General features: G+C 35.3%; 2 protein-coding genes and 1 long non-coding RNA gene across 4 annotated transcripts; all 3 read right to left on the bottom strand.

Annotated features, from left to right (window-relative positions):
- Positions 716–17,061, bottom strand: LOC109713933. The gene is made up of 2 exons (XR_002217216.1): positions 17,032–17,061; positions 716–1,014 (listed from the first exon to the last, which is right to left on the bottom strand). It is a non-coding gene; the product is annotated as an uncharacterized LOC109713933 (long non-coding RNA).
- Positions 805–8,884, bottom strand: LOC109713931. Of its 2 annotated transcripts, none has more exons than XM_020238243.1 (13): positions 8,511–8,884; positions 7,980–8,057; positions 6,587–7,387; positions 6,404–6,489; positions 5,825–6,309; positions 5,285–5,695; positions 4,620–5,175; positions 4,149–4,379; positions 3,920–4,044; positions 3,335–3,798; positions 2,296–2,413; positions 1,366–2,152; positions 805–1,239 (listed from the first exon to the last, which is right to left on the bottom strand). In XM_020238243.1, exons 1-13 carry the CDS (start codon positions 8,577–8,579, stop codon positions 1,236–1,238), a joined length of 4,215 nt encoding a protein of 1,404 aa, XP_020093832.1. In that variant the 5' UTR covers positions 8,580–8,884; the 3' UTR covers positions 805–1,235. The 2 variants fall into 2 exon arrangements, with proteins under 2 accessions (XP_020093832.1, XP_020093833.1); XM_020238244.1 differs by having other exon boundaries at positions 805–1,259; positions 1,386–2,152.
- LOC109714428 (acetylornithine deacetylase-like) lies at positions 17,783–23,055 on the bottom strand (the record flags this gene model as incomplete). The annotated part of the gene is given in 6 exon segments (XM_020239057.1): positions 17,783–18,121; positions 20,393–20,450; positions 20,594–20,732; positions 22,048–22,156; positions 22,246–22,490; positions 22,609–23,055. Coding segments are annotated over 6 exon segments (1,039 nt in total), but the record flags the coding sequence as incomplete, so codon positions are not given.

Raw genomic sequence — 26,335 nt, 5'->3', positions numbered from 1 at the left:
TCTTGGTAAATGATTTTCTTTTCCCCTTGCCTTTTTCCTAATGTAGTATCATTTGATATCGTTCGTTTTGGGATGATTCTAAGATGTGAGCGAGGTGCTAAAACTTCTGCGGAGATAATTGATCCACAGGCGCTCAAACTTGACGTTTCTGTATGAATAAGTGAGCATTAAAAGAGTCTTATTTCTAGGTGAATGTTACGTGTTCACATTGCGTTCCTTGAAAAAGGATTGAACGAACTTTGTTATTTCCATTCAATTTTAAGAGTTTGGTACAAAGCAAAATAATATAACTGAAAAACACGGACCGCAATTCAAGTCCCTTGGAAAACACGCGGAACCACTTCATAAAGGGGCATCCTCGAAATCTGGCCTAATAAGGACCAAAAAAACCAAAATGCTGGGCTCGGAGCCTATGGAGGAATGCGGTCGCCCTCGGCCCAGGTACAATGGACCCTTAAAGATATTGCGCCAAGATTCCCAAATTCCTGAACAACAAGAGCCTCATCTTTTTCTACTATGTTGATTGTTGAGGTGACAAAGATTCATTTATCCTCTTTCACATTTCCACCTCCAAATAATAAGAAAATTAGACTAGCTGCCTCTTCGTGCAATTACACAAATAACCTTGCTGTTTTTTTTTTTTTTTTGACGGTACTCAGATAACCTTGTTAACTAAAAAGAAATAATAGAACACCATCAACAAGATCCACGAAGATGCTCATACAACATCAGAAAGGCAGATCTTCAGCTATAAATTAGCCTATATAATTACTCACAAATCATGCAGAAATTTTCCTACGGTAGTAACATCACAATAATCCAGAGATTATTCCATCGCGAGTCCCTGCCACTTAACAGTAAGTTTCAAGAATTTTCAACAAGTTCTTGGTTGGACTACTTGAAAGAAAGAGAATGTCGACGCACAGACAACCTAGGATATGACCACTACCACAGAGGTCAGCAAACATAGCATAGATATATATATATATATATATATATATATATATATATATACTGTGCCACCACAAAGCCCCAACAGTAAACATACCACCGGAGTTCTACAGTGTGTCGCAATCGAAAGCCTTCTCTTATATACAACTAGCCGTTAGTCTAGGAGGTAGAAAAAAGTAAGGAAAAAAAGAGAAACATTCTTTGTGGTTATAGACACGCGGGAAGAGCTAGTCTATTGCTATGGATTATACTACGACAATAATTTACAACGACCAATGGTGAAGTTACCTGACCGAAGGAAAGAATGGNAAAAAAGAGAAACATTCTTTGTGGTTATAGACACGCGGGAAGAGCTAGTCTATTGCTATGGATTATACTACGACAATAATTTACAACGACCAATGGTGAAGTTACCTGACCGAAGGAAAGAATGGTTCTATACCAGGCCTTTCTGGCAAGAACTGCTTTGTGCTCAGAAACGAATCAGCCTTTTCATTTGCCATATGAGGAAAGCTGAGAGATAGAGAAAGCGATGCAGAGAGGTCGTCTTCATTATTTACTGACGAACTAGGAAATAGCTCATTCCGAATCCCTTTTGAATTGACGAGCGGGGAGAACAAAGGCATTCCAAGTGCTAGTTCAAGATCTGTAGTAGTGGATTCAGGAAGCCCTTCATCGTCCGAAGAGAGAACATGGATGACATTTTCAAGATTAGCATTCTTGACGGGAAGTGAGTCCACTGCAAGGAACTGCTTTTCGGCAGCTCTTTCTGAGTCATTTGCAAAGACTGATTCACCACAAAGATCATCTGTGGGAGGCTCATTGATGTCTAGAGGGAATAACTGGCGTATCTTTGATGAGGATAAACTATCGGAAGTATTTATGTTTCTCGAACTAGTATCGGCATATCCTTCCTCGTAATATTTGGTCTTCTTAAATTCTGGTTCGTCAACAGGAGAAATGAAGTGGGCCTTGCTGTTCCATGAGATTATCTCATTAGTCCTCCTCGGTGTTTCAACAGAACAGTGTGACGTTATTTCCACAGACGATGAGCGAGGCCGCTTATTTATAAGCTTGACATCTGAATTTAGATGGTCAGTCACCTTCAGTTGGTCCTGGGGTTCACTGTATGATAAAGCTTCGTGTTTTATGGACCTTCCTTTGTCTGTAATTATGCCCACGCTTTCTCTGCCTACAGTGCCTGTTTAAAGGACGAGAAGGAATTAAATACAAGTAATTTGCATATTTCATAGAGGTGGTGTGAAGTGACCTAGCCCCACCTTAGCCAAGGTGAATTCAGGGAAAAAAAAAAAAAAAAAAAAAAAAAAAAAAAAAAAAAATCACCTTGTCTCGAATCTGAACGAGCTGAGATAACACTTGGCTTATTCTCTGAGGAACCTGCTTCCATGTAAATTGGGGATATCGCAGCACAACTGGGTTCTTCAAGATTATTAGCAGAGTTCTGCAGGCAAAAGATAAAATTTGTAATTGTTGAAACACAACAAACATAATTCGCTATCATCTAAGCACATGAAAGGCAAGGATTCCATATAACATAATTCGCTATCATCTAAGCACATGAAAGGCAAGGATTCCATATAATATTTGGCATTCTGAACACACAAGCGACCGTGAAAGAGAAAACATATTATGCTGATTCATTTATACCTCAATTGGAAAAGAAAGTAAAACTTAAGATACATTAGTAGAAACTGGACAGATGAGGAACAAAATAGCACGCATTACTTAAAACTAGCAGTTACTGTAGAAGATCAATATGATTTACTTAGGAAAGCATAAAAAGATGGGATTCTCACTTGCAAAGGCAACACATTTGGGTAAGGACCTGCTTTGAGAATTGAAACTAATGAACTGCAACTAAAAGAAACCCTTGAAGAAAAGCACGGGACAGAATTAGGCAACAGTTAACATGCATTTATCTCATACAAGAAGAACAGCTAGAAGTTCAGCAGATGCTTATAACCAATATTTTCGTTGGCATGCATGTTCTAGTTAAAATGCAGAAAGCCAGTTTAATACAGAACTTCAAATACCGGCCTTCCGTAACATGCACTGTTCTAATCCAAACTCCTTGAGAAGATTTTTGATAATTGAATACATGCTAAAGACCTGAAAATACAAATGATCGTGATACCAGTTACAAGCTCCAACAATTTACAGGTTGACACTTAATGAACTCTGCAATAGCAATTCTTCATATAAAATATACAACACATGTAGCATCAAATTATTAAAAGTCTTCTTAACATTCACAAAATATAAGCAATTACTACAGTTAAAACAAGCCACAAACAGTAAAACATACGAAATAGATAACTCAAAAGGCTGTAATTGTTCTAGCTTAAGGAACCAGGAAAAGTACCAGGTTAATAGAATATCTTTTCACCGACAAATTATGCAATTCAATGCTTGTATGAAGCTCAGATCCACAAGGAGGAAGCGAATTAGACAGCTGGCACAAGCTTTTCGAAGAAGCTGGCCCTGACAACCTATTCTCAGGACCTGCCTGTCTGACAGATAATTGTTGTGGTGGCTTAAATACTACTGTATCCACTGATTTAGAAGACGCAAATTGCTGAAAATCCATATTTGACTTTTCTTCTTTCAGTTTGGATGATTTTTCAATGCCCCAAAATTTCTTTTCCAGATTCTCATGCAAATTCTTCTTTTCAGTGGAACAATCTGTTTGCTGACATAAATCTTGAGAAATTGGATTACTATTTAAATTGGACTCGGATGGTTTTTCCTGCGAAGGAGGCAGCTCCTTTGAGGATTCTAACCTTGTGGCTTGGAAAACACCCCAAAGGAAAAGTAACCTATTCCAACCTGGGAAAGAAAGGTAAAATTTTGTAAATAATAATTCGGCATGTTGATCCATCAAAAGCACAATGGTTGTCAGTACAATTCAATTTATTAAATGAGAGAATAGAAAACTGCTCTTACTTACGTTGGCAGTTCGCTGTTAACTTGTCAGATGCAAATATCAGAAGCTCAACATCATTGATGTTTCCTTTCAGAGCTGAATCATCCTTTAGCACATTTGCCAACAGCTTCTGATAAGCATTTTCATAACTGCATCAGAATTAACAAAAGAAATCAGATACCAAGCAATAAATGCATGAACTGTTTAAGGAACAGCAGTAGTAAAGTAAAAGCAGCATAATCTAATAGTGAACCTCTCAATATCTTTCGCAAAGAAAAAAAGAGCGATGTTGAATTCGTTCGGATTTGTTTCTTGAAATTGTGAAGGCCACAAGCTAACACGAGGAACTTCCTGCAGTTGTACTCTGCAAGGGAATTGTTTAACTGCTTCAAGCACTTTAGGTGACACGCAACTTGACAAGTGAGCTTGAATCCCATCAAATATTTCAGTAAATCCTCCAGATCTTAAAACCTCAAAACAGCCCCTGCGGTAAAGTGAACAATTAATGAGAAAACTTTAACACTGAGAAGATGCTCCCTGAAGTTTAAGAAAACTAAAGGTACCAAAGCAATACTCGATGCCAATTGCGAAACATGTTAGCAGTAACATAAAAAATATAGCAATCTTCTGGAGAAAGAGGGAATAAAAAAGATGCTAAACATGCTTTAATTGTTTCAAATATACTATCAAAATTCAAGATTTTAAAGAGATAGAAGTATCATACTGCCAGATGAATTCATGTTCCGGAATAACACGGGCTCTAAATGGATTTCGAAGAAGAGAAGACTGATCATAATAAGCTTGCGCTGAGGATTTTCTGCCCAGCTCATCTGAACTGGGGACATTCGAACTTTCTGCCTGCTGTCTGGCTGGTTGCACTTTGATTGTGGGCTCTGCTTCACACAAATCACCAGCAGACCTTCTGAAGGCATCTTTCTGGTCTGTGGTCACTTTCAAAGACGAGTTCTCCCGCAAATTCGCATTTGACGGGATATCTTTAGAAGCTACATCACAAGTAGTGTCAACCCGCAAGGTAGAACAATCACCAGGCTTGTCTATAGAGCTTTTCTTATTTGGCATTCTAGTCATTGAAATAGCTGCCATAGCAGCACTTTTCCACTTACTGCTTTTGCTACTGTTTTCTTTGTCTTTACTGTTTGCATTAGAAATCACACAACCACCTTCCTTAGGAACAACTTTGCATGGCTTTTGCTCATCTGTATTGCTCCTTCCATGAATTTCAGATATATGGGCCTTCTGCTTCTTCACTTCAACATGTGCTGCCAAGCCACAGAGTGTAAAGGAAAGTTGTTATGATGATGAGAAAATAGCTAAATTAACCAGAAAAAAATGTCCAGCTCATATTTCTTTAAAAAGGAGATTATTTACCTAAATTTTCGGCGTCATCCGTTTCTTTATTGATGCTAAACATGTTTGACTCACACTTTTTATTCAACTTGCTATCATGCTTAGCAACCTTCGGATCCACCTTATTAGAATTGTCACACTTTGGCGATGGACAAATTGTGGGGCGGTCTAGAATATAGGAACTCTTCTTTTCCGGCACATTCTTCTCCTTCATTGGTCTTGGGTCTCTAAGTTGCTCTGCTCGAGGGGAATTAGGGAACTGCTTTTGACCTGCCGGGCCAAATTTGGAACGGCCCAAGTCCAGGCTCTTAGAGGACTCAGATTTAGTTAGTTTTCTGGCCATGTATTGCCTATGGGGAGCACTTTCAATCAATTGTTTGACTTTAGGCTTCATGTTCAAGTTGCTGAAAGAAGCTTGCTTCGATAAAAAGCCTATGAAAACCCCAAAAAAAATTATTAGCAATTCTTACTAATAGTTCTCACACCCACTACTTGTGAGAAATTTAATTTGCCTCGAGACAAAATGAAATGAATGCAAAATGTTCAAGTATTAAAACATACCTCGAGGGGAACTAAGTTGTGTTTGACCTATAGATATGTTGCCTAATGAATACTGGCGTGAGAGGGTTGGAGAACTAGTTACAGCATTGTTGGTTGACTTTACAATTCTCGTATCAGAGTTCTTGAATGAACTTTCACGAGACAAGACAATATTCTTCCTTGGACTCCCTTTCTCCAACAACCCACCACTTATTTCCAAAACCCTTTTGCCGGTCGTACAAGGAACATCTACATCATCGACAGGCCACTTATCTGCTTTTTGTGGCAACAATTTTCCAGCCTCATGATCACTTTGCCTTATGTCCAGCTTCTTGAGGATGAAAGTGCTTCCAGTTGTCTGGCTATTTTCTTTCAGGCATTCTGCTCTGGGTGTACCAGAAGTACTTTGAGAATCGATCTTTGTCTTCTCTGAGTCCTTACATTGGCACTCCTCACATAACCAATCGCCTTCGGGAATTTTGTCCAGCATCACTCGCATGCAGTAACTAGTTACATGATTTCGAGACAGTCTTTTAGTTTTTGACAAGCAAGAAAGAGAGACATGAAAGCAGAAATGATAAATCAGTAGATTTAACTTACGTATGCTCTGCACCATCACTACATCTACTGCATGTAGCTAGAAGCTCCTCTCGGCCTGCATCACCGCATATATCACAGACTTTAACCTGAAACCAAGCAAGATAATTAATCGGGATATGTAAAAACAAAGAGCAAACAACAACAGAGAGAAACAACAACAGTGAAACAGCAAGAAAAACTCACATCCAATAGACCATCTGTGTCAGCATTTTCATTCTCAGTAATTGCCAGAGCTTGCATCTGAGGCCCCTGATCATCAGCTGGATTTTGATTTTCATGTTGTTTGTCATTATTGCCGCACTTGACACCTTCACAGGGTTGTATCTTGCTATTTACTCCAGCTTCAGTCCTCAATAATGAAGTACCATTCATTGAATCCCTTGGTGGAGATTCGCTCTTAATATTATTTGTGTCGCTACCTTCATACTTCACGAGAACATCTGATTTCGCTCCTTCAATAATATTAGAAGTCAAATGGTCGCCACATGATGATTGAACATGATCCATTGAGCAAGACATATTATCACCGTGGCATTCAACATTGCAATGTTCCTCTTGTTGTTTTAAGTTTCTTCGTAGATGTGAATCGGAATTAGAGTGGCCATGGGAGGAACAAGAATTTGAGGACTTATTTGTAAAAAGATGCTGATCGTCTCCACCTGATCCACCTAAAGGTTCCTCTAAAGGCATGTCGACAACTTCAGACGCATCACACATAGCAGAGGACTTCAACGTGGCTTTACTCTCCGCATTTTGAGAGTAGGAATCATGACTCGAAGTAGCACTTAATAGGTTACTTGTTCCACTAATAAAAGAACAGCTATCATTCTCAGACAATCTACACTCAGCATTTGAGTTCATAAGCGAGCGACTTCGATGCAAACAAGAGGAGCAAGGAGCAGAGCACACATTGCAAGTGCCAGATTCTGTTCTGACTCGAGGGCTATCTTTTGACATTTGACTTTTTCTAGATGGAGAACTAACCTGAAAATGCATTAAGAGAAAATAAAGTTTAAGATAGCAAACTCAGTGAATTGTTAAATCAAGAATATGCGAATAAGAAATTTTCTCAATAGCGTCAAAAGAACTTCCCACTAGTTTGAGATTCAAAAGTCAATGATGCAACTTGATAACACTAAGCAAGAAATAAGTAGGAGATAAGACACTAAAACATATTGTCAATCGCTCAATGGAGCTACCATACAGAGAAATGCTTCTCATAATCAAGTGTGTTAGATTGATAGAGACTTTGGCCTAGCTAAAACTTCAAAATAGATAAAGTCGGAAGAACCACTAAAATTTTTATGATGTAATCATCGCAACAGCTTCGGACTGCAGCAGAGGCAGAGCTTCTGCTTATGACGTGCAAGTTCATCTGAACTTCTTGTAGCAACAAAACTGTCAGATTTTGGTCATTCATTTATCACAAGACTAGGTGTAGGTTAATAAAGTTTAATACTTGGAGCTCATCTGCAACACACACCCCATTCACAACGCTGAAAGATTTATTTTACAGTAATTTTCGGGCTTTAATGAAAGAAAACAGAATCGTTTGCCACACCAGAATGGATCTTACCTCTTTCATTAAAAACTCATGGTCCAACTCACTAACAGGTCGCTCAACACAATAGCTCGCTCCGAGTAGCGGTGTTACCTACAAAGCACAAGAACTGCTGCATCAGTTCCAAGCCCAAAATCCAACTCCTGCAAGACCAATTATACTCCCAATACGACATGCATACATAAAATTAAACAGTATGAAGAGAAACTGAAACAGAAATTTAGGGAATTAATCCTATATTGACTTCAATTAGTTTGAATTCAAACAAAAATTAGGAAAACTCACTCTTTCTCCAACAATCACAGGGAGAAACAATAATTTGCTGCTTAATTGACCAATCCACCGAGTATATCCTAAATGTGAGCAACGACCATAGCCTCTCAAAGAAGGTAAATCTAATACCAAAAATCCAGTTAAAAAAAACCAGCCTTTCAATTAAGAGAATTGCAAAAGGAACAAAAAATAACACCATATCGCAAACAATCATCGGCAGATACAATACAATTATGGCATAATATTCCGAAGAAGTGAAAGCTATGGACATGCCTCCGATTTCGAGATCTTTTCCGTGCGATCGTAGAGCTCCCTCACGGTCCTCTCCCCGCGGTTCTTCATACCCCTCCACCGCCCCGAACCGCTCCGATCGGGCGAGATCGCCCTATCGCGAGACCAAGCCGCGCACGATCGCTACCATCGCGGTTAGGGTTGCTTCGTCGTCGTCTAAGGACCCGTAGCAAGAAGGGGAGAGGAAGAAGGGGCGAAGAAGAAGAGGAGGGAGGAGGAGGATGGGAACGATGAGGAATGGGTGCCCTGGGGATGCTATCGTGCGCCGGATTCGGAGTGGATCGTGGGGGAAGGGTCGGTTTGGTGAAAACTTCTCGTGGAATCAATCCATGGCGAAGAGAGAGAGAGAGAAAGAGAAAGAGAAAGAGAAAGAGAGAGACGAGGAAGGAGAAGAAGGGAGCGAGACATGCGTGGAGTGAGGGCCCTCTCTCTCCTATCTCAAATTAGTAATAACGCAAGTAAATGGAGAAAAAGGAAATTATGTTTTTACAGCTTACTCCCCCCCAATTTACTTATTTATGCTCATACTATACAATTTGGCACCGTTTACTGTGAGAAATTTAACCCAAAGAGGAATTTTGCTTACAAAACTACATTACTGTCCACAAGCATAAATTTATACTGAAAAAAAGACCACTTAATCCGACTTCTTAATCAAATATTATCTTATTTATTAAGCGCTTTTGTTTATATATATCTTTTATTATTACTTAAATTTTTTAAAAATTTCTCTCTTATTTTTTAAAGTATGCTTCTAAAACCTCAGTCCTATTAGTGAACTCTTACAGGACAGGAAAATATTTGAAGAAATTTTTACAAATTATAATGATATTTTTGCGCAATTAAAAATAAATTAGACATCTTTGAGATTTTCAAGAGCATATTAGATATTATCTATATTATTATGCACAGTTATAAAATATGCAAAATGTTAAGAAAACTGGGGTAAATCTTGCACCTCATAACATGTTTTTTTCTTTTCATCTCTCTATGATACCAAACTTTTTGAGCAATGTGTAAAAAAAAATGATAATCTTCAAATATTATTCTTGTAATTTCGCACTTTTTTATTTTAGTTCTCTATTATTTAAAGTGTATCAATATAGTACCCTATGATTTCATTTTTCACTTTTCATCCATTAACATTTCGTTAAATTATATACAAAAAACTTCAGATACCTTACCTAGGTTTATCGAATATTCACTTTAGTACTTTTTAGTTTAATTTTGTCATTAATTTAACGAAAAAAAATAGTATTAGGGATAATGAAAAGAAGAAAATAAAATCACGGAATACTAAATTAATACACTTTAAACCACAATGTATTAAAATAAAAAAATGTGAAACCACGGAGTTGTATTCCAAGGTTTTCCTAAATAAAATATTGTAATTCGGTTTTAGATTTGTTACTTTTGTATTTTAGTTTTGTGGATTTCGACATCATTTTGAGTTTTCAAAACTGATTGGATTCGTGTTCACTTTCAGATCTCAATTTTGATTGATAAATTTAATCCAATTTAGTTTTAAATCAAATCAAACTTGTACGGCAATATCACTAGCAAAGTAGTCATTTTCTTCGCAAATACAAGTAAGTATTAAATGCTCTTATACGAACAAATGTTACGTGCCAAGAGGGTTGTAAAAGGACGTAAGAGCCTACATTTATTGGTTTGAGCTTTTGGATCAAAAAAAATAAATCTAACTTGAGACAGATTTGTATTGATTAGCTTGTTGGATCAGAAATTTTAGACGAATAAAAATTAAAACCGCTTATCAATATAAACATGACGATAAAGATTTATAACTATATAAAAAATTAAAAAATCATGTGATTTGCGAACAGCGAAAGTATGCCAAATTAGCGATAATTTCGGTTGAACCATAAACTGGTTTATGGAATAAATTACTCGTATGAAATGATTTCGAGCTCGACGAAAAATAGGATAGATTTGATAGTGATTTTCCCATTTAATTACAGCAAAAATCTACTACTACTTAGGTAGGTGGCATCAACATCTTAATAATGTCTTTTCAGAGAAAAGTCGTGGTATGTACGAACGGAATTTGATTTTGCATCATACGGATTTGATTAATTTAGAGATCATAATTCAATTCACATGGACGGTACACGCGAATTATTTTTCTCGTTTTAACTACTGGTGCACATGTATTTTAATTGAGCACAACGTTCGGTTTATTGTACTGGGCGAGGAGGGGTGTAAATAAATGTAGAAACCCCCTCTACAATAAGATTAATTAATTAATTAGTGGTTCTCGGAACGCAAAAATTTGCATATTTTTATGCGTGCGCGTGCGGATGAGTTTTTATTTTTTAAATTTTTTTTTTGGGGGATTAGGGGAATCGAATTTTTTCGCACGTGCGAGGCGCGGGATTCGTTTCGCGGATCTTGAGTCTGTTGAGCGGGGGACACGTGTTCGGACGAGATTTAACAGGCGGGGAGGTCTCCGCTGTACCACTTTGGTGCGGGGAACACGAGGTCGAGGTCTCGATGGAGTGACACGTGGACGTTGACAGTCGTGCGTTTCCGTGCCGGTTAAAGTGATAAAATATGGAGTAAAATGTACCGCCGGTCCCTGTACTATTCCGCTATTTCAAGCTATTTCAAGTCAGTTAATATACGAAGGTAACGCTGTAGGGCCGTTTGATTACATATAGGTAATCTCTCTCTACATGCAAATTTAATTTTAATATTTAATTTGATATATTTAAATTTAATTATTATAGTTAAAATTGTATAAGAAGGCTCAGATAAAATAATTAGAATTACATTCAAATTACCCATAGATCTAATTATAGTTCTAATAAGAAGTAACTTAAAATAGAAGATAAAATTATGCGCTTCAATCCTCATAACTTTTTAAAATAATATATATATATTTTATACTAGTGAAAATCTCACCAATATATTTATAATCTAAAAAATACACTTTTTGACTATATGCAGTAAAATAAATCATTTATATTTGTAGCGCCTACGACTATATCTAATCAAATAAATACAAGTAATCATAACTGTTACATCTCTAACTATATGCATCTCTAGCTACGCTGAATTGCTAATTTGCATCTAAGCAAATGACCCTACCATTTCTTACGGTCTCCTTGGCTATTATTCTTTTAATTAAAAGTACATTAACTTCTATTTTTAAAAAAAATTAAATATTTTAGTAAAATTTTAATATTTTTATTGATTTATTAAAAATTTATTCAAATTTAATAACCTCAATTATATTTTAATTAAAAAAAGATAGAGAGAAATGGCCCATAGTTAAGGGGTTTCGTACATGCTTTCCTATTATCTATTGAGAACTTAATCGCTTAAAATTTTATAAAATAATTAGTTTATTTAGTCATCTATTTAAATTATTTTAAGTTAATCGAATATGATCAAAATAACTGCTTTGCATCACAAATTAAATATTTTATTAACATAACACATTTATTGGGGATAAAAGTGGAATTTACACATTTACACCGGCCGTCCTTAGAGCAAGTGGCAAAGGACTTGGTGGTTGGTATTCGAGATCTAAGTTTGAATCCTAATTGATTCACATTTTTAACTAAATTTATTTCTAAATAAAATAAACACAGTGAATAGTATGTTATATATCTCTAAAAAAAAAAAATTCGTTGAAAGTTTTGAAATAAAATGAATAAATAAAAAGAAAAATAAAGGGAATGAGCTAGTAACATCGAGATGGCGCTAGGACTATCCCCGCATTTTATGATGGAGTGCCAGGTGGCACAGCCTGAACGGATCGAACGGCGGAGGCAAGACCATCTCCAAATGGACGGCGCCGATCATTTCGTGCGGTGGGACGGAGGCGGAGCGTGACGTTGGCTTCTGGAAGCTTCCGCCACCACGCGCGCATGCACGCGCGCACGCTCTCCTCGCTCCGCTCGTGCGACGGATCCGCTGTGGGGCTCAGATTCTCAGAACAGAGTTTGGGCGAATCACAGCCACTGGTTTTGCTTTGCGGGTGAATGACGCCTAATACTATTAGTACGCTTTAAAATAGGAATGTATATCTTAAACTATTTTATTTAATGCTATTGATACACTTAAAAATAAGAGTGTATATCTTACATTTACTTAATATTTAAGAATTATTAATTTCTTATTTGTATTTTTTATGAGCCCAAAAATAGGGAATGTAATTTCTTATTTGTATTTTTTATGAGCCCTAAAATTTTAGGGAATGTAAGATTTTGCTATGACGTCCTATTCTTCGGAAGTCATCTATTTTAGAACTAATTTAGTTATAGCACACTTAACTTTTTTAACCTTTTAAACCTAAATATTTTTTGGTGCTAACTATTAATTAATTTCAAAAACTTGAGCTGTTAGAAACACGCAATCAATTCACTTAAAACGTACTGATACAACGCCTACGAGTCTCGATTGTGACTCGGCCTACCCAGCCTCATGCCACTTTGAAGTTTGAACATGACTCGGCCCACCTTGTCTTACGCCATTTTGAACATAACTCAACCCAACATAGCCTCCCGCTATAAGACAGGATGTTGGCCCATTTAAACCAACAATCCTCCTCCAGTATCTGCACACATTTGTAGCATGCGCGGGAATCGAACCCGTGACCTCTGACTCTGAAACCAGTTGTCGGATTGTTGGCACTAACCATTAATCTCAAAAGCTCGATCTCCAAAAATGCTATCGTCTTGTCAAACTTATATATAGAATTATTGTAAATCCTAGAAGTGTCCCTTTGTATAATCCTGATTCGGTCGAGGCTCATCTCATTTCTGACCGATAATTGGTTCTGATACCAACTGTGACACTCCACTTCTCAGAAGGTCACTCATCCTATAACTACTATAGTCTTAGTACGTTTAGTTCTCTTAACCTCTTGAGTCTAATCACTGCTCAAAATATTATAGTTCGTTTAAGAGGTTTAGCTTTATTATACCTTAATAAATATATAGAAATATTGCAAATCCTAATGGTGTCCCGCTGTATAATTTCTGACTCGGCTAAAATTCATCTCACATTCTGGCTGACTATGATGCCCCACTTGTCAGGAAAGTCATTTATCCTAACTATTCTAATTATAACATGCTTAATTTTCTTAACCTTATGGATCTTATCACCGCCCGAAATGCTATAGCTGGAATAAAAGGTTTAACCCTTCTATACCTTATATTTAAAACTATTGCAAATTCTATAAGTGTCACATTCTATATAAATCTAATTTGATAATATTAATAAAAATAGGATTTGAAAGTCGACCTTGTTATTTTGTCCTTTTTTTTTTGAAAAAATTAAATTGTGAAAGACTAAAATATCCTTTCGATATTTTTATATCTATTTCAAAATTTTAAATTGTTTACTAGAGACAAACAAAGTTATAAAATCCCAAAATTTAAAATATTTAAACAGATTTTATTTATTTATATAGTTATAAATTTTATATACTAAAGTTTGTGTTAAACTAAATATAATATTAGTGTCTATAGCAAAAGTGTTCTGATAACTTCATTAATATAGTTATGTTATCATTAATATAGTTAGATAATTTCTGTGCTGAACTAAACACAAAAATAATATATTCATTCATGAATACTGTAAACATATAAACTAAATTAAAAAAAGAGTTTTTGAAAAGTTATAATGTCCAGTTAAATAATTTAATAGTATGTACTGCTGTAAAATTTTGAAATTATCAATCTATTTCTATGAAGGTTCAATTATCAATTATATTCTTTTAAAATTTAAAATGTGTAATAAATTTATTTTTACACCCTGATTACTGTTATTTGATCTTTACATATTTCCTATTTACAATATTTTGTCCTTGCAAAAGGTTTGTTTTTATAAAATTTTCTTAACATTAATAATTTATAATTTCTGTAGAATGATACGAATGTTAAAAAAATTATTGAAATTATTAAATAATTATTAAATATATTTAAAAAAGTTTGTTAAATGAAAAATTAATTTTAGCTGGTCAGCATAAAATATTTTTTTTAAAAAAAAACTATGCAATTATGGACAGGTACTTTGAGAACTAAATTTTATAGAAATAAATATATAATTTTATAGAACTAAATTTTATACAAATTACTATCAGAAGTAATTTGGTGTTTCCGACTTTTTGGCCCTTATATCAGCCTTTTTAATCATTTCTAATAATTAGATTAATATTGTTACTTTGTGGGGACCACTGAATTTTAGAGAGGATCACAATTATTCCAATCGTATAATTCTTAATTCAAAGATCAAAAAATCGAAAGTATCAAATATTTTATACTTTCGACAGTATAATAGCTCTACACTATAATTTTACTGCTTTGTAAGAATGCATAGGCAATTCAGTCCTTATTTTAACTCTTTATTTTTAATTTTTAATAACTCTTTATTTTTAATTTTTAATCTTTAATCAGTAAGAAAGGGCAAAAAGAAAAAGGCAAAAAGGAGAAGTAACAAGACCCCCTCAACTATAGATTCCGAAATGGGCGGCTCAGCCATTCTCTTTTGTTACTTGATACTTTTAAAACTTTCAATTATTTTTATTTTTAAAATTAAGATAAAAGTTAATAAAATTAATATTTAACAGCAAAATTACAATTATTTGGGAAGAGAGTGAAAAGTGATAATTATAATAAAATAGATATTTATGACGTGGAAATAATTTGTGTTTGTCCAATGAATGCCGCGTGCGGACTACTGGTCAAATTGACGAGCAGGTGAGTAGGCGACGAGTACGCCCAAATGTACGATACCTCTACGTATAACATACGTAGATTATTCTGTTCGCACTCGTACTTTCGTAACACGCTTTGCGTGTATGGACGGAAAAAAATAATAGAATAAACTTTAAATATCACTCTTATGGTTTCGCACTTTCTCATTTTAGTACCATATAGCTTAAAGTATATTAATTCAGTGTCTGTAGTTTTATTTTTATTTTTTTGTCAATTTTTTCGGTAATATTTTTTTAAATTATATGCAAAAAGCTTCAGATACCTTATTTATATTTATCAAATATTTACTTTAGTACCTTTTAGTTTTAATTTTATCACTAATTTAACAAAAAAATTAGTGAAATTGATAATAAAAAGATAAAAAAAAAATTATGGAACACTAAATTTATATATTTTAAACTATATAGAATTAAAGTGAAAAAGTAAGAAACTATACGGGTGATATTTAAACTTTTTTTCAAAATAATGCGAACCGCACGTGAATCACGACTTTGGTTGGTACAACAAGTATACATATATATAGTTGCATATAATATACGCCTGTGAATTATGAGGCTATTCAATAATAGTTGAACTGATCGGCCCGTCCATTCTCTGATGTGTGGGCCAAAATCGACCAAATTTTCACAGTGGGTTTTAATAATAGAGCTTAAGCTTATTAAATATTTCTCTGACTATGTTCAAAAAACTATATTTGGCATGCATTTCATGCATTTGCACAACGTGTGTTTTACTTTATCATCACAATCAATAAGATTGGGATATGTTGAAAATTAGGATTATTTATTTAAGATAAAATGTGTGATGGAGATAAAGGACACTGAAATAAACAAATGAGCAATGCCGCTTGTACATTAAAAAATCGAGCCATCCAAAAATAAATATTTGCATGGTAATTTTATTAATTTTTCTAATAATATAAAAAAATAAAAGAGATCACTAAAACTCTTATTAGAGGGATGTTCATGAAATTTACATCCTATATTTGAATATATGAGAAGCAATTCTCATAATCATCTTTTAAAAAAACCTGGCTATTCATTTAAAGAGCCACATCAAATATAAATATTAAAGACAAACTGTTCTCTAATAGTATAAATTATCGGAGTATGTCGGNTAAACTGGCACTTTTGCCACCCATTTGTTTTCGGTGATGGAGCCTCCAAATCGACGATCGGCACCGTTGAACACGATCTATACCACTTGAATTATATATAGAGAGAGAGAGAGAGAGAGAGAGAGAGAGAGAGACTTTTGCCACCCATTTGTTTTCGGTGATGGAGCCTCCAAATCAACGATCGGCACCGTTGAACATGATCTATACTACTTGAAATATTTAGAAATCAAATTTCAAATCTTTTCGACATTATTTGCCTAATGATGAAAGGGTTTCAAAATTTATAATTTTAACGGTCGATATGAGGCGTTTTCTCGTTTAACGGCGTAAAGATATCCAAATCAATTGAATTTTTGTTAGAAAATTCTTTAAACTATTTAAAACAAGATCTATACTCTTGATCTTGATTACAAGACTCCTATCATCATTTTTTTAAGAATATTTATTTTCAGCCGTTCATTTTTGTGTCCACTCGATGGATAAGAGAGCAATATCAAAAATGTATGAAATTTAATTTCTAAATACTTCAAACGGTATAGATCATTTTCAACGATGCTAATCATCAATTTGGAGGCTCCATCATCGAAAACAAATGGGTAGCAAAAGTGCCGATTTGCTATCGATAGTATTCTAACTTAACTATATATATATATATATATATATATATATAATTTTATATTTATAATAAAGAGAAACTTTCTCCCCACGCGTAATTGGTACCTTTGCATCGAGACATAAAATATACGGATATGTGTTGACTTTGACCAAAGTCGTCACGTCCGAAAGGGACAGGTAAGATTACTATATTCATCCACAATTTTCTACACGAAGAATTACAGCGTTAATGAATTTTCAATGAAGTTGACTTCATAAAAGTTTTACATCTAAAAGGACGAGGAACTGATAACATGCAAATGGAAAAATGCGATGTCCAGCTAAATTTTTTTACTATTACTATTGTTTTCAGATACGGGTTTTATTTTGTTTTGATCCAAGTTATATATAAAAATTAGTTCTGCTTTTCAAAATTTGAATGGAGGGTAAGAACACTCTGTGTAACAAATTTTTCGGCACGAAGAGATATGCTAGCTTTGGCAGTTGCCAGAGAAACTTCAAAACAAACTCTAATTTTTCAGTTAAGTTGATCCTCCCTGAGGGTTCGGGAATTTAATATTTGGCCCGATTAAAACCCAATCGAGTCCAATCCATTTTGGACCGGGCTCGGAATTAAATGATCCCAATAATTTGGGGATTGTCCCCAGTTTGAAACCAACCAAAACTAGCCCACCTGAAACCGGGCTCCGCCTAGACCATACTTTGCAGAGGCATAGCAACAGAATAAGATAAAATCATATGCTCAATATCACTCAGTCATATACCAAAGCTATTTATAAAGAGTTTATTAAGCAGGAGTTATATAATACTTCATAAGCAGAGGGACGAAAAAATGTAGTACGTACTAAACATAGAAACTGACACGCCAAGGATTTGAAACCTTGGAGTTTATTTTATTTTGTTTTATTGAGAAATGTAGGCAGAGGCGGCAAAGCCTCATCCAAGGATCAGAAACCTTGGATGTTATTGGAATTCAGAACTACGTACGCACTAAATCCTGGCCGCTTATTTATCTTCTTCTAACTTGGAGATGATGCTCACAAACACTTCAAAGCCTTGCTCCATGTCGGAGAACAGGCAGTATTCGTTGTCTGCATGGTACACGTCATTTATGCCTGGTAAAATGCACGAATTAAAAAGCATTATAATGCAGGATAAGATATATAGATATGCATATAAATGCACATATAAGCTAAATATGGANATCAAATATTTTATACTTTCGACAGTATAATAGCTCTACACTATAATTTTACTGCTTTGTAAGAATGCATAGGCAATTCAGTCCTTATTTTAACTCTTTATTTTTAATTTTTAATAACTCTTTATTTTTAATTTTTAATCTTTAATCAGTAAGAAAGGGCAAAAAGAAAAAGGCAAAAAGGAGAAGTAACAAGACCCCCTCAACTATAGATTCCGAAATGGGCGGCTCAGCCATTCTCTTTTGTTACTTGATACTTTTAAAACTTTCAATTATTTTTATTTTTAAAATTAAGATAAAAGTTAATAAAATTAATATTTAACAGCAAAATTACAATTATTTGGAAAGAGAATGAAAAGTGATAATTATAATAAAATAGATATTTATGACGTGGAAATAATTTGTGTTTGTCCAATGAATGCCGCGTGCGGACTACTGGTCAAATTGACGAGCAGGTGAGTAGGCGACGAGTACGCCCAAATGTACGATACCTCTACGTATAACATACGTAGATTATTCTGTTCGCACTCGTACTTTCGTAACACGCTTTGTCAGTATGGACGGAAAAAAATAATAGGATAAACTTCAAATATCACTCATGTGGTTTTGCACTTTTTCATTTTAGTACCATATAGCTTAAAGTATATTAATTTAGTGTCTGTAGTTTTATTTTTATATTTTTGCCAATTTTTTCTTTAATATTTCGTTAAATTAGATGCAAAAAGCTTCAGATACCCTATTTATATTTATCAAATATTTACTTTAGTATCTTTTAGTTTAATTTTATCGCTAATTTAACAAAAAAATTAGTGAAATTGATAAGAAAAAGATAAAAATAAAATTACGGAACACTAAATTTATATATTTTAAACTATATAGAATTAAAGTGAAAAAGTATGAAACTATGCGGGTGATATTTAAACTTTTTTTCAAAATAATGCGAACCACACGTGAATCACGACTTTAGTTGGTACAACAAGTATACATATATAGTTGTATATAATATACGCCTGTGAATTATGAGGCTATTCAATAATAGTTGAACTGATCGGCCCGTCCATTCTCTGATGTGTGGGTCAAAATCGACCAAATTTTTACAGTGGGTTTTAATAATAGAGCTTAAGCTTATTAAATATTTCTCTGACTATGTTCAAAAAACTATATTTTGCATGCATTTCATGCATTTGCACAACGTGTGTTTTACTTTATCATCACAATCAATAAGATTGGGATATGTTGAAAATTAGGATTATTTATTTAAGATAAAATGTGCGATGGAGATAAAGGACAATGAAATAAACAAATGAGCAATGCCGCTTGTACATTAAAAAATCGAGCCATCCAAAAACAAATATTTGCATGGTAATTTTATTAATTTTTCTAATAATATAAAAAAATAAAAGAGAACACTAAAACTCTTATTAGAGGGATGTTCATGAAATTTACATCCTATATTTGAATATATGAGAAGCAATTCTCATAATCATTTTTTAAAAAAACCTGGCTATTCATTTAAAGAGCCACATCAAATATAAATATTAAAGACAAACTGTTCTCTAATAGTATAAATTATTGGAGTATGTCGGTTGTTTAATATAATTTAATATAATATCAAACAAAAAATTCTGAGTTTGAATCTTGCCAATCTCATAACATTATCATTTTTATTCCATTCAATTTAATCAATATCAAATATAGATATTAAAAACACACCTTTCTCTTTATAGTTTAATAAGCCTTATGCATTATTGTTTTTTTTATAAGCCTTATGTTTTTTTCTTTTGATCACTTAAACGACTTTTTTTTTTTAAAAAAAAAAGAACATCTATCAATTTTAAATTAATATTCTGTACTTAGACGACATTTCTATAGTAATTGCACATGATTCTATAGAATTTATTGGGTATATATATATATATATAGAGAGAGAGAGAGAGAGAGAGAGAGAGAGAGAGACTTTTGCCACCCATTTGTTTTCGGTGATGGAGCCTCCAAATCAACGATCGGCACCGTTGAACATGATCTATACTACTTGAAATATTTAGAAATCAAATTTCAAATCTTTTCGACATTATTTGCCTAATGATGAAAGGGTTTCAAAATTTATAATTTTAACGGTCGATANTATGAATAGACGAAGGCAAATCAGAGCGTTTTTAGACTTTACGTTTGTGATTGAACTCACCTCACATCTCCTGAGATGGTACATTCACCTGGAATCTGATTCACACTCCCTCCTGGATCTACATTGTAACCATACATAATCAGAAAATAGTCGAATAGTGCGCATTTAACCATCTATTTCTGGTTATACCAGATAACCCAAAGTTAGTATGAAAAATAACATTACTCACTAGAGAAAAAGAAAAACGTGGGTTGGGCTTACAAGTCCATTGAGTTGGTTTCATAGTCGACGGTGTGGCATACTTGTACTTCTCCTCTTCAGGATGTGGAGGGACATCACTGTAAAATCTTGTTTGAATCACTTTAAGTGCTTCCATGTTCAACTCCATTGCGTTAATGGCCTGTGGAATTGGATTACCCAGTGAACCCAATTGAAATACGTAGCATAGAACTTACTTGTGGTAGCAAATATATAGTAGTGCTTAACTATATGTTCCGTGAACATTTCTATTTTCTAGTATGCCTTTTTTGAAAAATTACATGAAAACTGTGATTAGTCCAAAACATTATGTTAACAGAGATTATGTTCTGAAAATTAAGTTTAATTCTAAATTTTCATTTAGAACAATTAATGCCATTAATTATACACATGTAACCTAATCCTCCCCCTCCTTCTCTCCTCTCTCTCTCTTCCCCTCTACTCCTCTCTCTATTTTGGTTGTTTTGTTTTCTCTTTTTCTCGAGATCTTGCTTGCCTTACCTCTGTTGCCAAGTGTATACCACCTTATGAATGAAGTAGGTAGCTTACTACATTTTTCTCAAAAAATTTTCTAAATTCTTTAGTTACAATACATCAATTCGAAGCTGATTAATTATTTATGAATTCAAGGTGAAACACTCGGATTACGACTCTGCTTTACTTATTCCGACAACTAGAGCGCCACAAAGTTTTTTTTTTTTTTTGAAGGAAACTCCAAATTTACTATAAACTCAAAATACTAACTAAAAATTCAAAACAACTAGAATTCGTAAGGAATCAATTAACTACAAACTATTTTCTTTCTAAATCATTCAATAACATATTTGGTACCAAATTGGAAATTCAATACATATATATTAGAAACAATTAGCTACGTACGTATAGGGCATGTTTGCTTTACGTATAGGGCATGTTTTCTTTCTAAAACTATAATTTATATATAAATAATAAATATTTTAATAAATAAAAATAATATAATTATATTTTTATATTAATTAAAATTTAATTTAAAACAACTAAATTATTTTATGATACATTAATACAATAATAAAATTATAAAGTAAAAAAATATTAATACTTAATTAATTAATTTTTATCATATTTTAAATGTACAAACTAAATAAAAAAAATATTAAAACTTAACCAATCAATTTTTATCATATTTTAGATATATTAACTGAATAAAAAATAATTAGTAACATAATTAAATATATTTAAATATAACTAGCTTTATCTATTATATTATTTTATTATTTTTTTTACCTCTATTCACCGTAATTGACTTTGGCCTACGATGGGACGAAGTCAATTACGTCGTTTAAGGTTAACTCAAGTTTTGACCGTAATATTTTTACAGTGAACCAAACAACAAAAGTGATCGTTTAAGATGAAAACGACTTCCCTCCTCTCCACCGCTACCCCACTTCCACCTAAACAAACATGCCCATAATGTATACCTTGTTAGGGAAACCACTATGGAACAGCTTTCCTAGTGCCTTGAGATGCCACGTGATCATCCCTCCGCTACCAATGCAGGGTTGCTTATCCGCCACATCAATCCAATACCTATAAATTCAAAACAAGCAAAACCGTTCAACAAAAACGAAAGAAATTTTTGCACAATAGTCCCTGTAGAACCGGGAAATCACACTTACACGGGTCCAGCCTTGAGCTCATCAAGGTACCCCTCTTCGGCCAACATGTCCACGCCGATCCCCGTGACCGAGCCGTTCTCCTCGTTGCAGATGAACACCGCGTAGATCGAGTTCTTCAGCGTCGGCTTCGTCTCCCCCAACCTCTTCATCAGCTCCGTCACCAGCGCCACGTGTCCCAGGCAATCCGTGGTACCCCTCCCCTGGAGCTTGTCCCCGTCCACGCTCAGCGAGAACGGATCGAACTCCTAAGCACAAAAAATCGCCCCCACAATGTGTAGAGCGAAACCCTAATCAATAAATCGGCCGAAAATTGGGGGAAAATAGGAGATTAGGGGAAGGGATTGAGAGGAGGATTGGGGAGACCCATTGGTCGGGGTTGGCGGGGACCACGTCCATGTGCATGCCGACGAAGGAGACGGCGCCGTCGCCGGTCCCGGGGTACTCGGCGATGACGTTGCCGCGGTCCGGGTAATTGGGGTTGGTGATGTGCTTAACGACGAGGGGGCCTCCACCACCGCCATTGTTGGGGGTGGTGGAGAGGGGGAGGAGCACGTCGAGCACGTGGCGGGCGACGAGGTTCTCCTTGGGGACGTAGTCGGGGGGGTTGTTTTGAACGTACTTGGACTCGCCGATGAGCTTGGAGAGGAGGGCGACGTAGGAGTCGCGGTCGAGGTCGCCGATCACGTCCTTGAGCGATTGCGAGGATCTTGAGGAGATGGAGGGGGACTGCGGAGGCGCCATTGATGAGCTCCGAGCTTTGAGTAGTGGTAGCTTTGCTTACTCTAATAACGGTACGTTGGAGAAGAAGAGTGCTTTGAGGGTCGGGTATTTATAGGCGCGTTGTGAGTGGTGGGTCCCAGGATAATGCGAGCCCTCTACTGAGGAAGGTCGTATCATATGATGTCCTTCCTGGGTACGTGGAACCATATGATTGGATAGGACAGGTATGCTGACTAAATTCTCATTAAATGAAGCGACCAATGCTACTATGACGGGTGCACATTTTTCTTTTAGGTTATTTGCATACACATTCTTGCAAACATAGTAAACTATAGATATATTTTTACAAAACGAAAATTCTATAAATTGTTTCTGCAAAAATTCTAAGTTATACAGATATGTCTTTTTGGTTAACATCCATTAGTGAACTATTTATTTTTTAACAGTTAATTCGTGAAATAACCTTTTTATCCTTACAAATATATCCCTCCAAAAGTACATTTGCAGAAACTAACGAAAAAGATGGTGAGCTCGTGGCCGTTGTTGCCGGGGTAAAATTGATAATTAGGTAGGGTTCTTAATTAATTAATTAGTTGAATTAGATCCTAACGAAGGTAATGGTGAGCTCGGGCCGTTGTTGTCGTCGGGGTTGAGCGTGTAGAAGGTCTCGGAGTCTCTGGAGCCAACGACGCGGTCGAAGTAGGCGTGCATGTAGGTGAGCTCATCGTCGGCGGGGTCGGTCATGTCGGCCGGGAGCACGCTGGCGCCTATCGAGACGGTGTGCAGCAGCTGTATCACCCGCACATCCGACTCCGTCGCCTCCTGCCGCGCCGCGTACCCCATGCTCCGTCCGTTGATCGTCGCCGACCACACCGGCTCCTCCAGCAGCCGCGGACTGCTTCTCTCCCCGGCCGTCGCCGACCTCGCACTCCAGCGCCACCCGCAGCAGCCCCGATGCCCCCATCTCCAAGATGAACTTCGCTGTCGGCGTCCCCAGCGCCACCCCCAACAGCAGGCCACGGGAGTGGACGGCGGCGGTGGCGGATCATCGACGACGACGACAAAGAAGAAGAAGGAGAAGAAGAGGAGGATACGAAGAAGAAGAAGGAGGCGACGGAGGCCGTTGTTGGCTGGCGGCGCCGTCGGGGATGGAGTCGGCAGCGAGCTGCTTGAGGGCGTCGGAGGCGGTGGCGAGGTCACTCTACATGCGGAACTTCCTTGCGGAGGGGGGGGGGTCGGGGGAGCGGCACTGGAAGCATTGCACGGCGGCGGAAGAGCCGGCCACGAAGAAAAGGGAAGAGGAAAAGGGTAAGGAAGAAGAAGGTGGTAAAAGTGTCATTTTACTTATTAATTAACTATGGTTAAGCATTTTAACTGTGGTTAACGAAATTTTTCTAGCAGACCTTGACGGCAAGGACATATCTGCATAATTTACGACTTTTGTAGGAATAACTTATGGAATTTTCGTTTCGCAGGAATACATCTGTAATTTACTATGTTTGTAGGGACGTGTATACAAAAAAACTTTTTTTTTTAGTTACATGGAATTTTCAATAATTAACGTTAGAATTATATTATATAAAAATTTCATGAAAGAGAAATTATTGGTTCCGTACGCCCGCTGCGCCCACTTATAAGTATTAACTAATGCATTGAAATTAAAATTTAATTAATAAGCACTATTTGAAAAAAAAAATCAACTATCAATAATATAAAAAAGTTAGTAATTAATTTGTAAAATAGTGATGCCCAAAATTATATAATTTTGATTTAAAATTTTAAATATTGTAAAATATATATTTGAAAAACTTTAACTATAAAATTTTAAAAATGTTGCGTACTTTCGCGCAATAATATCTCCAAAAACAGACACTGTACAATCATCATCCTATATGAGTAAGGACAGCCACCCAAAAAGTTGAAAAAAAAGAGCCCTTGGCAACCGGCCGTCCATCAAGCAAGTGGCAAAAGGTTTGGCGATTGGTACTCGAGACCCAAGTTCGAATTCTAGTTGATTCACATTTTTAGCTAAATTTATTTTTAAATAAAATAAATAAAGCGGGTAACATGCTATCTATTTTTCAAAAAAAAAAAAAGAAAAAGCGCCCTTGGCAGGTTACGGCAACTTTGTTGCAGTGCTTTAATAATTGAACTTCTTTTCTTACTTTTTTTTTTTTCTTCCTACAAGGGGATTTATTTTTTGTGAGGGAGAAAAATAGCCCCATATATGTGTTATTAACCTTTTTAAAAATAAATTTAATAAAAATTTAAATTAAACATGCTATGAACTTGAGATATTGGATACTAATGATCAAACTCGTAGCTAACTATACTGGATATGATCGGTTTTATACAGAAAAATTTATTAATGCTCTATTCTCGCCGACCACGTAATATCCAAAAAAGATATTATAATTCAATCCTGCGGATATTCAAATGAAAAATATAAAATTTTGATGAAATCGGTAAATATAAAAAAACTAATGCATCAAAAAATAATAAATTTTAAGAACCTACTGCAGCTACGCTAAGCATTCCCAAGTCCTAACTAGTTATTGAAGAAACAAACGCACCAAACAATAGTTTTTAACACACCACAATCTAGAAGTGTAGAGCATCAGTTTTTTTTTCTTTCTTATTTTTTTTTAGATTTTAAGGTCTCTATATGTAGGTTCAGCTCATAATATATTATTTTGAATCCATAAAGCATCTGAATAAAATCTCAAAAAACAAATTCTGTATCTTGTCTTGATCAACACGTTTTATGCATGTATAATAATAATATATACTAGTAATTTTTGAAAAAGTTTTCAGTATACAATCTGGGACACTCATTCTATCATTTCTATCATTTTATAAATGTATTGATCACATGGCAATCATATTTGAGTTCATTCATTGTCTATCACTCGCTACAGCTACGGCGGAGAGGAGGAGGAGGAGGAGGGGCTAATTATTTGTGATATTTTTATCTATTGTAGTAGAAAACAAATTAACTTAATTAGAGAATGCGATGGAACGACGACGTGCATGTGCGAACGAAGCGGGCGATTTGAGCACGTGCGAGTAATATTGCAAAGATATATATAATAGTGGACCCAAAATCGATCCAAAGCGTGCGAGAAAGGCCAAAGGCGTACGTGTGATGCTTATTTCGCCTCGCGGCGATTGCGAGTAGTCGATGCGAATGCGACAATTTTAAATAATTGCTCGGGTGTGGACAAGGTGAAGTTGCACCGTAAACCAAAAGTGAAATTTTGAAAGATTTTTGCACAAAACTAAAGTATGAGAATCCATAGGACTATACATGATGTGATCATTGGATCGCTTTATTATAGGCAGTTTTAGCTGAGGCATATAATTATAAATA

The sequence above is a fragment of the Ananas comosus genome, linkage group 8, assembly GCF_001540865.1.
Source record: "Ananas comosus cultivar F153 linkage group 8, ASM154086v1, whole genome shotgun sequence".
NCBI classification, from domain to species: Eukaryota; Viridiplantae; Streptophyta; class Magnoliopsida; order Poales; family Bromeliaceae; genus Ananas; species Ananas comosus.
The sequence above is the reverse complement of the archived record's forward strand: the minus strand, read 5'-3'. Positions and strand labels throughout refer to the sequence as shown.